We start from the raw sequence: 11,583 nt of genomic DNA, 5'->3' as shown, positions 1-11,583 counted from the left end.
CATGGTCAGCACCTGCCATTTACATATGTATTTTTGAGATGGCAGTCTCACAACCATCCTCCAGCCTTAGCATATTGGGGAGATTACTGGCTGCACCCCCACCTTGCATTTGTGTTTTCTTTTCAGATTAAAACAGTTCAGGAAGAGAAAAGAGGGTCATTGGCAGAGACTATCACATGAAAAGGATGGCACCTAGGGAAAAGTTTGGAAGAAGAGCCCCAAACTAAAATCTCCTAGTCACCATACATCCCAACCCCCTTCCTCCAAGAGAACCACCTTAATCATTTTTCAAGGCATCATTCCATCCCTTCACATTTCCGATTGTACTGTTATATTCCCCACTGTCGGTCCTTCCAGGGGATTAAAAAAGGGGATGTTTTTGTTGTTTCTGTTGTGGCTGCTTTGTGCTGAGTGGAAAGAGTGAGAGAGAGAGAAAGAGAGAGAGAGAGAGAGAGAGAGAGAGAGAGAGAGAGAGAGAGAGACGTACATGCAGAAACATCACAATAGAACCTAACCTCTTACAGTTAGTCAATGAAGCCTAACAGAGGGCTTCTCTTAGGCAAAACGGATTGGGGAGGGACATAAAGTAAAATAAAAAAAGGAAACGAGGATCAAAGGATGGTTTCTTTTCTTTCTTTCTTTCTTTCTTTTTTTTGGCTAGGACATTTTCAGACAAACCTCTTTTATTTCTGGCTTAGCATAGGTAGGGTGTTTCAACAAGTTATTTGTTGTCAACTCAGATGTTTCCTGTATAAAATGGCAATCATGGTGCTATCTAACCAAGTGTTTGCAGATTTTTATTTTTATTTTTTTAAAGATTGGTGTTCTGTAACCCAGTTTGTCTTAGAACACTTTACAAAGGCGAGGATGACCTTGAACTTCTGAGCTTCCTGCCTCCACTGCTCAAGGGTTGAGATTACAGGCACGTGCTGCCATCCCTTGCAGTTTTTGTTTCTTTTTCAGTGCTGGGATCTTAATTCTGGTTCTCACTTAAGCTAAAGAAGTGCTCTATCTCCAAGCTCCGTCTCTAGCCTGGTGGTGAAGTGTCAATGAAATATGTAGTCTGGCACAACAATTTCTAATAAAGTTTAACAATCCTACAGTTGATATAAAGATGTTTGGGAACGTCTCATATAAATTGTCATTTTGAATTTTGGGGGATTTCTTTCCTAAAATTTTACTTCTTAATCAACATACAAAGTAACAAGTTTCCTTGTAACATTTTTCATACATGTCCTGCCCTACTTACCTCTCAGTCCTTTCCTCTGTCACTTTTCCCCTTTTCTATCATATATTTTATTATCCTCCTCACCCTCTGGCTCCTTAAAGCCTCCTTTCCCGTTCCCTGAGACCCTTTCAAGTTGCCTGATCTCTACCCATACTCATCCCTACTCACTCCACATATATAAAAATTAAGATACCCTTCTGGGGAAGGCTCAATGGATAAAGTGCTTGTTGTGCAAGAATGAAGCCAGGAGTTTAAGTTCCCCAGAATCTATGCCGAGTTGGATGTGGTAGTAAGCATTGTAATCCCAGCAAGCCTATGATAGGATGCTGGGCAGAGACAGGGGACTCCCTAGAAAATTACTATGGCAGCTCATAGAAAGCAAAAACCAATTACCAAGGTTGTCCTATGACCCCCACACTTCTGCTCTGGCATTCATACACTCATACTCACCCCCATCTCCATCTTCATACGTCACATACACATATATAAAAAATAATGTGCATGTGGCATTTCTCGTTTTCAAACCTGTTGCCTCACTTAACATAATATTATCCAGTTCCATCCATTTTCTGGCAAATATTGTTTTTCTGTACAGCTTAATGAAATTTCACAGTATATGAACTACAATTTTATGATCTATTCATCTGAAGAAAGACACGTAGGCTGACTCAATTGCCTTGCTGTTGTGAATGGAACAGCAATACACATGGATGTGCACATATCTTTGGGTATATGCCTAGGGCTGGTACAGCTAGATCACAGATCAGTGTTTTTGTTTCACAAACCTCCACAATTTTTTCCACAGTGCTTGTACCAACAGTGAATAAGGATCTTTCCCCTCTCTCCCCATCCTAGCTAGCATTTTTTATTTTTTTCTTGATAGTGATTCTGACTGATGTGAGATGGAATCCCCAAGTAGTTTTTATTTGCATTTCCCTGAGAGGTAGAGATATAGGTAACACTTTTAAGAACATTTATTGACTATTTTTCTTTGAGGCAGGGTCTGGCTACATATAACAGGGCCCCAGACCTTAGGTCCTGAGACTGACTTAGGTACAACTGACTTCATGATGGAAATGCCATTCAGGCTTCGTTTTGATATTATTTTAATTCCAAACTACTGACAGTTCTGGAACTCATTATTGGACTGCCCATCGTTTTTTGGTGGAGTGATGGTTGGGGCTTGAACTCAGCATGGTAAACTCTACCATTATTCCCCCTTAATTTTTTTTTTTTTTTTTCTCTATCACTTTCTGTTTGCAGGAAAACAGCTTAGTCATCTTTGGAGCACTAGCTAAAATGCCAAGTCTCCAAAACCCTTTTTCAATATTGACACTAGCATCATTCCAGAGTTCATTACCTACCACATCTTGTATGCCATAGCTGGACCTCAGATATACTTTTAATTTTGCATTTATTTTTATTAGCAATGTTACTGAGCCTCGGTGCTGCATTCTCTTTTTTACTAGGCTGAACTTTTGTAGAACTTGGTTTTTATTTCTAGAATCTATCTAGTTCATGATTTAATATACAGTCGGTGCTGAACTAATAAAATAAAAAAAAAATAAAAAAAAATACAGTCCGTGCAAAGAGATGACTGGAGTCTAAAGCGACCTTAACAGTCGTTTGTTTAAGAGCGACGTCTCCGAAACTCCCTCCTGTTGTGAGGGTACTCCTCTAGATACTAGGGGATTGAAGCCTGGGAGGTTAAAAACAAAATAAGACAAAACAAAACAAACCCAAAATCCGCAAGCCACGCGTAGGTGGAAGAAAGCCCAGTCACCCGCCCCCACGCCGGCGGGAGAGTCCCACTGCGCAGGTGCACCAGAGGATGGCAAGCTGGCTCCGCTGGCTGCAAGTCTGTTTCCGGGGGCCAGCTCGACGCGGAGCTGACGTCATCGCTGTGCGCTGCCACGTCTCCTCAGCTCCTGGGCGATGGAGGCTGAGGATGAGTGGTGATGGGGTCGGGCTCTGCCTCTGGCTTTAGCTCTGGCTCTGGCACGGACTCCCGGTCTGGGTCTGGTAACCTAGTGACCCGACACGATTTTTCGACTCTTCGGTGGGGTCCTGCCTGCGTCCCGGCAGCTGTTTTGGAGCGCTTCAAAGAAGGGAGGGCGTTCGAGTGCGTGGGGTCGGGTCTGTGAAGCCACCGCCTCCTCCCAGCGATCCAGTCCGTGGCCGGCCTCTTCCATGCGTGAGTTTTACTTGCCTGCTTTGCCATTCTGCTGTCCCCGGCGTGCTTCGGCCCTTTCGGTCGCCGGGCTGGAACCACTTGGTGATTCCTTCTGGGGGCTGGTCTATTCAAGTTTGCGGTTTCTCGCCGTCCACCTTAACCCACCCCACGCTCTTGTGTCTCAGCCTTTTGCCCCTCACCTTACTTTTCTCTTTAATTGAGCAAGGATCAGTTGTCCTTGCCTCTAACAGTTTGGATTCTTTGTCCCACCTGGCGTTTGTTGTTAGTCTGCAGCCAGAGGATCTGGAATAGGGAAAGTCGGATCCCTCTACAGTAGTAACCTTTCGAAAACGCCCCCCCCCCCACTGCCCAACGTGTAGTTTTTGGAGTATTTTAACTTTTTAGGAAAAATTTGGTATATATTGGCAGAACCATATTGCCTAAATTGAGGAAAACAATCCTTTTTCTCCCAGTAAAGACCTTTGTCGCCTTTTAATCTTGCAATTTCATTAATTTTTTAAAGTGGTTTTACAGTAGCTTTTCTGAAATAGGCAACCATTTTGGATGAACTGAAGAAACAATCGGGTTAAATGACGTGGTCAATGTCAGATTATATGTGATATATCTTATCTCAGCCAGATCCTTGGATAACAACCTGTTATTTGGACAGTGATGAAGCTTCCTGTATTTCAAGTGACTTTAATGTGAAATATCAAATTGGAAATAATTTGTGGTGTTTCATGTAAACTTCCACCTGACTGTAGAGTGTTTTATATAATAAGAAGTCAGCAACTAAAGACACAAGTTGTGAGTTGCCTAACCCTGAACAAAGTGTAGATCCGGTTTTAAGCCTCTGACCTTACCTCAAGGTCCAAGCTGTATACACAAATGGGAGCATTTGTTTGAAAATTCAATCTGTTTGTTTTTTCAAGATCTGCTCACTTAGTTTTAATGCTTGCTTATTACGCTGACTTCTTTAAAACAATTAGCTGGTATTTAAATTTTTTCTTTTTTATTATTCAGAGTTGAAATAAGTTGACAACCATTAGCCCGGGTTGCAACTGCAGGTGGCACTGGAAACTGACTGGTTCCTGGACATGCCCAGTAGAAGGAGGGGTCCTAGTCGGCAGCAGCTAAGCCGTTCAGCTTTACCTTCTATGCAGACTTTGGTTGGTGGCGGCTGTGGCAATGGAACAGGCTTGAGAAACAGGTAAAGACAAAATAAGTCTGTGCAAAAATAATTTGCATGATGTGTGATGTGTTATCGGTAAGACTAGTGTAAATGTAATTCTGGTCAAATAGCTGCTTATTAAACTGGCCTCTTGTCACTGAAGTAGAAACTCTACCTTTGAAGACTGAAAGTTTAGTGTTTCAGGAGTACTTTGCAGGTAGAATGATATTGCACAGGGAACCACAAAGTGGAAGGGTATTTTTTTTCTTTTATTTCTCACCTAAAAATATTAAAAATTTTTTATGTGTATGAGTGTTTTGCCTGGATGTTTGTCTGTGCACCACTTGCATGCCTGGTGCCTATGGATGCCAAAATGACTTGTTGGATCCCCTAGAACTGGATGGAACTCAGATGGTTCCGAGCCACCATATGTATTCTGGGGATCAAATCTGAGTGCCGTCTCTGGAGCCCCCACCCCCCCTTAAAAAATAAACAGTTGAGTCCACTTGGTGTTGTTCATATACTTCTGGTGTGGGGCCATCCACTGAAATGTGGTTGCCTACCAGGGGACAAGGTTGCCACACCCTTAAGCCATCACAGGTTCATAGCTCCTTAGTGGGGGTGGGGCATTCATAAGCCCTTTCCTTTCCTTTGTCCCCTCCATTTTATTATTAAAAGTTATCCAGGCAAAAACTTGTTTGATATTAATAATAACTGTCAACTATAGCATAAAAATGTTAAGAATTGTGCCATGGTAATATAGGGTTGTAGATTTTGAGTTTGGGGTGTGTGTGAGCTCGGGTGTTTTATTTTTGAGACAAGGGCTCTTAGTGGCTAGAAGTCACCAGGTCGGCTAGTTTGGCTTGCTGTTGAGCTCCAGGGATCTACCTTTCTTCTCAATGCTGGGATTACAAGGGTATATACCATCATGCCCAGTGGTTTTGTTTTTGTTTTTGTTTTTGCCTTTTTTTTTGAGACAGGGTTTTCTCTGTGGCTTTGGAGGCTGTCCTAGAACTAGCTCTTGTAGACCAGACTGGTCTCAAACTCACAGAGGCCTACCTCTGCCTCCCGAGTGCTGGGATTAAAGGGGTGTGCCACCAACATCTGGCCAGTTTGTTTTGTTTTTTTTTTTTAAGAACTTTGTGCCTGACCACTGTAGCTACATCACTCCCACCCCTGATTCCTGAGTCCTTCCCAGTTCATGGTCTCTTTAATTATTATTGATATATATATAAGTGTATGTATATATAACCTACTAAGTCCATTTAGTGTTGCTTGTGTACACATGTGTACAGAGCTGACCTCTGATCCCAGACAGGAGTTCATCCCTGGAGGCAACTAAGTCTCCCTTTCTCAGCAGTCATTGATCACCTGTTGCTCTTCATCTGTGGTTGGGACTATGTGGTATTTCTTCTGTCCATGTTGGCTTGCCAGCTTCTGTTCACATTATGCTGGTCTTGTTCTGGCAGCCATAACTGTTGATTTCATAGGTGTGTTTTTCCTGTCATGCCTAGGGGACACTGTCTGCCAACAGGTATTCTATAGATTCTTTGTGCCTGCTCTTCTGACTTTTTTCCCAACCCTAGGTGTAGGGGTTGTGTTGCAGATGGAGTGGGGCACTTCCCAGTCTAAGTGCATTGGACCAATCGTGGGTCTCTCTACCAGTCTCCATCTGCTGCAAAAAGAAGCTTCTTTGATGAGGGATGAGAGCCACACTTATCTGTGGGAGTAAAGATAAGTGTTTAGAATATGATTAGAAAATACTGGTTTGGGGGCTGGAGAGATGGCTCAGAGGTTAAGAGCACTGGTCGCTCTTCCAGAGGTCCTGAGTTCAATTCCCAGCAACCACATGGTGGCTCAAAAACCATCCATTATGAGATCTGGTGCCCTCTTCTGGTGTGCAGATATACATGGAAGCAGAATGTTGTATGCATAATAAATATATAAATAAAATCTAGAAGAAGAAGAAGAAGAAGAAGAAGAAGAAGAAGAAGAAGAAGAAGAAGAAGAAGAAGAAGAAGAAGAAGAAACTACTGGTTTAGGTGCCTGGCAGTAATAGGTTCTCTTCTCAGGTCTGTCACCTCTCTAGCCATGGATACTTGATTATATTTATAGTACAGGAATGAATTCCCTCTTACTGACTGGGCTTTAAGTTCAGTTAGACAGTTACTAGCTATCCCCAATATAAAAGGGGTACTATTGTACCATTGTGGGTATCTTACTGGCTCACTCATTGTTGTGGTTCATGTACTTTACAGCTGGGTAAGATTGCTTCTCTCCATTGGCAGCTTGCTTGCATAGCACCTTCACTTACTGTGAGAACTAGACCTCAGGAAGGAGGTTTCCAGGCCTGTTTTTTCTCGAAAAACAGCTCGATTTCTCTAAGTTCTGTATCTGAAGTGTATGGTGTCATCAACAAGAAAGTCTTACCTTCAAGTTCTGGAGGGCAGCAGCAATTGTTCATTTTTTTGGGGGAAGACTCTTATAGTCCTCTGACCAACAACTCAAAGGAGGGTTTCCCATGCTTGATACTGGAGTTTTGTTAGATAGTGAATGATGCTTAGTGGGAGCATCATCACCGTGTGTGGAGTAACCCAGTTATTAAAATACACACACAAATAAAAGCGTGCTAAGCATGTGCTTTACTACTGTGTTACATACCCAGCCCAGGATGAGTTATTTTGGCTGATCTTAGCCAGGGCCACTGGTGTTTTCGGGAGCTTGACCATGTAGCAGTGCAGAGATACTTTTACCTAGTTGTGCATTTAGTCAAGATAATTTTTTCCTCAATATTTTTGTTTCCTCCCCGAAGAGAGTTGTTCCTTGCTTTGCTTTTGGTTTCCAGAGTTTCCAGAGTCAGTGCCACTCCTGTCTTTCAGGCTCTTCTGATATATTTGAAAGTTTGTTTGGTGTGTCTAGCAAAGAAGCATAGCTACTCCTATACTCCTGACCTACCACTGGTCCTTGTTCATTCATGAAAGGTCTCCCCCCCCTCCCCCCAGACAGGGTTTCTCTGTATTGCTTTGGAGACTGTCCTGGCACTCACTCTGTAGACCAGGTTGGTCTGGAACTCACAGAGATCCTCCTGCCTCTGCCTCCCGAGTGCTGGTATTAAAGGCATGTGCCACCAACGCCCGGCACAGGAAAGGTCATTCTCTTTGACCAAGAGTACAGCCTGGAGCTGTGAGGGTGGATGGGATACCCATTTAGCCGCTCAGGTCAGCAGAGTCAGCCCTGTTTATTCTTCCTACTTGGCTTCGTGGACTCCTCTAGCATATTGTGTTCTCACAGCTGCCCCCCCTGCTTCTTCCTGATCTGCTTGCTCTAGGTAGCTTAGAAGGAAAAGTCATCAGGAAATCTTGGAAGGTGGGCCAGATTACCTTTCAGCTAGACTAACTTTTTAAAAAATTAATTTATTTTTATTTTATATGCATTGATGTGTTTTGTCTGTATATATGTTTGGGTGAGGATGTCAGATCCCCTGGAGCTGAAGTTAGAGACAGTTATGAGCTGCCATGTGAGTGCTGGGGATTGAACCCCGGTGCTCTGGAAGAACAGTCAGTGCTCTTAACTGCTGAGCCATCTCTACAGCCCCTTAGACTAACTTTTAATCTTTTAATTATTGGAATGATGAAAATATCTTTAAGGATAAGGAAAAGAAGCAGTCTGCTATTTAAAAAGAGCTGAAGCTCAGCTTTGGTGGTGTACACCAGTGTTCCCAGTACATGGAAGCTGGGGTGGAAGGATCTAGAGCACAAGGCCAGCCTTGGCTACATATTCAGACCTTATCTCTAATGAACAAGTGACTGGAGCTGAAGCTTCATTCCTAGATAGTTTTGTTTATGCTTGGATTCTGTAAGCAGTGTAGTGGGAGGGAAAGAGTAACATTTGAAAATGTTAACAATTGCTGGGTGGTGGTTTTATATGCCTTTAATCCCAACACTAGGGAGGCAGAAGCAGACCTCTGAGTTCAAGGACAGCCTGGTCAGAAGAGAGTTTCTCTGTATTTTCCTAGTCTTTCTTGTAGCTCTTATTGGCTTTCAAGGTTTCAGTCATGTTTGCTTTAATCTACCATTCTCCATCTTTCTTCCTCTTTTAATATATGTAATTTTTTGCAATTTTAGATGAGGGGATGGAAGAATGTGTTTTTCAATCATTAAAATGAAAGAGGCATTTAGATTATCTTAAAATCGTTATGACTATGATTAATATTTTGTGATACATTTACCTCAAGACATTAGTTTGGAAAAAGAAGTTAACCCTTGCAGAGATTCCTCCCGCCTGTGTCTCCCAACTTCTAGGATTATAAGTGTGTGCCACACATACTCATTTCTTTACCTAAATTCTGCTGCTTGCTGGCCCCATAAAGACCAATCTCTTGCCTGGTATATCTTTCTTTCTTTTTTTTTTTTTTATTTTTGGTTTTTCGAGACAGGGTTTCTCTGTATTGCTTTGGAGCCTGTCCTGGAACTCGCTCTGTAGACCAGACTGGCCTCAGACTCACAGAGATCCACCTGCTTCTGCCTCCTGAGTGCTGGGATGAAAGGCATGTGCCACCAACGCCCTGCTGCTATATCTTTCTTAGGCATAAACTATATGCAAGAATATATATTGTAAGAGTTCAGTGTAAACATTGCACATACAGTTTAGGCACAGTGAACTATTACTATCTAGGGGAAGTTGTTTTATTTCTATTCACTAGAGAGAGATGTTTGCCAATCACATTACTAGATGTAGTCCTCCTAAGCAGGTCTTTGAAGACAGCTGTATATGTTACTTTTCTTACTGTAGTGTCAAAGTCTGATAAAGGCAGCTTATGGAAGGAAGGGTTTCTTGTGGTCCATGGTTTAAGAGGGTGTGGGTCCCTCAGTTGTGTCAGAGATTATGGTGTGGGACTTGCAGCCGGGACTCCATTTTTGGGGAGACATGAGAGCTATGCTACTGTTCACGCTTCCTCTTCTCCATTTCATCTCAGGCTATGAGATGGTGGCACCCACATTCGTGATAAGCTTTCCCTTAGTAAACCTCTGGAAAGCCCTTAACAGAGGCCCATAGGTGTATCACCAGTTAAGTTAGCCGAACTCTAGTTTTCCCTGTTAGGGGAGCGCTCTTGTGGCTAGTCTTCAAAGAAGATCTTGGGCATTGCCCAGTGCAGTGGTGAATGCCTGAAATCCTGGCACTTAGGAGGCAGAGTGAAGTAGAACTCAGTGAGTTCAAAGCTAACATGGTCTACACAAGGATTTCTAGGCCAGCCTGGGGCCACACACAGTGAGACCCATTTAAAAAAAAAAAAAAAAAAAAAAAAAAAAAAAAAAAAAAGGAAGAAAGAAAAACCTAGGTTTTGAGTTTCTAAAGAGCTTTTTTTGGTAGACAGTACCTTGTTAGTATTCAGATATCTGTACCGGCCTGTCCTTGGGGTTCTGACAGGATACGCCCTCAGCTGCAGCCACTAAGAGCACCACCTGTGCACATTCACTACATTCCCTTTTAAAAGGTGGGCTTGCCCACCTCCAATCTTTTTGTCTCTCTACTTCTCTTCTTGTCTCTCTGTTTCCCCTCCCTCCCCCTCTCTCTGTCTCTTCTCTGCTCCTGTCCCCAGAGGCAGGTCTCCCCTTTCCTTTTCCCCCCTTTTCCTATTCTCTTTCCTCCAATAAAAAAACCCTCCACCCAGTCTCTGTCACGTGGCATCTTTCGGGGTACTTTTTAAAATTACAACACCTTGCATATGTTGTAACAAAATGCTGTTATTGGAATTAAATGCATCCTGAATAAAATTCTTAAATTTGGCTAGGAAATACAGCTCAGTAGGTAGAGTGCAGGCCTAGCATGCTAGAGCCCTGAGTTCAATCTCCAGCAACTGTTGAACCTGAGTGGTGGCAGACAGGGTTGTAATTTCTAGAATTCCAGAGATGGAAACAGGAGGAATCAAGACTTAAAAACAGCAGCAACTAAAACAGGGCCTTCCACATGTTAGGCAGGTACTCTACCACTGAGCTGTACCCTCACACCAGGAGTAGTATTTTTATTTTTCCTTAATATTACTTCTGTAATTAATTTTCTGATGTTTATTGACCAAGTGTATTTATTTTTAAACTTCTTAGATTTTTATTTTTGATTAGTGCATAATTATATATATGGAGTATAATATAGTATTTTGATGTGTCTATGCATTATACAGCTATTTAAATAATTTTGGTTTATAAGACCTTTTGATATATCTCTCTTTAAGCTTTCAACTTTATAGATTAGAAGATGACTTGATCTGACAGCTTCTACAGGACTGCTTTCCTTTTTCCTTCTCCTGCTCTGTATTGCTTTATCTGACCTTATCTCTTGTCTTTGGCTTGAAGTTTAAAAGCTAAAGCTGCAGAGACTATCACAAGTGAGGATCTTCTTTGTCAGTACTTAGTAAATGTTTTTGAAATGCTCTTTTGAAACAAGCATTCACTGCTTGTTTAGTGGAACAAGTATCTCAATCCATTTTCCTTGGAGAAATGTTTATGACCTTTTTAAACTTTTAAATAGCATGTGGGTTGCATATGCTTTCACCCTCTATTCTGACTGAAGGGGAACAAGAATTTTTTATTTGTTTATAGTAGAGGCTCTTAGCTTTGTAGCATTTTTAATTTCAACATTATGGTTAACTGATGTGAGGTAGTAACTGTGGTGTTAACCCTTTGCATTCAAGTCATAATGTTCTTCAGAAGGAGCAAAGTTCATGTTCCCAGGAGTCCCTTAAAGTACTGTAAATGCCACATACCAGCTAGAGTTCTATATTTGGAAATTTTAGAGTGGTAACACTAATATTGTTCCTTCTCTTGGTATTAAAACCAAGCCTGTTTTTCCTTGTTGTGTAAATAAGAGTCAACCTTTAGATCTCTGTAACTTTTTTAGGAAACTTCATTTTCTATCCCTATTTTCTCACATGGGTGGGATAACTGAGCTCTTCCTGACCTGTAAGCAGGCATGGGTGGAAGAACAAGGAGATAGGAACTAACAGTTCTAACTTTT

General features: G+C 42.0%; 1 protein-coding gene across 2 annotated transcripts in view; it reads left to right on the top strand.

Moving 5' to 3' along the window:
* The first annotated feature begins 3,120 nt into the window (after positions 1-3,120).
* Positions 3,121-11,583, top strand: part of Tmem39a (transmembrane protein 39A) — a 28,386-nt gene continuing 19,923 nt past the window's right edge. For both annotated transcript variants that reach the window (XM_027412683.2, XM_027412682.2), the window contains exons 1-2: positions 3,121-3,422; positions 4,425-4,611. In XM_027412683.2, coding sequence (XP_027268484.1) covers positions 4,499-4,611 — 113 coding nt within the window. In that variant the 5' untranslated portion in view covers positions 3,121-3,422; positions 4,425-4,498. The remainder of the gene's footprint in view (positions 3,423-4,424; positions 4,612-11,583) is intronic.

This window comes from Cricetulus griseus, chromosome 4, assembly GCF_003668045.3.
Source record: "Cricetulus griseus strain 17A/GY chromosome 4, alternate assembly CriGri-PICRH-1.0, whole genome shotgun sequence".
Lineage (NCBI taxonomy): Eukaryota > Metazoa > Chordata > Mammalia > Rodentia > Cricetidae > Cricetulus > Cricetulus griseus.
This window is presented reverse-complemented; position numbering and strand designations above follow the sequence as displayed.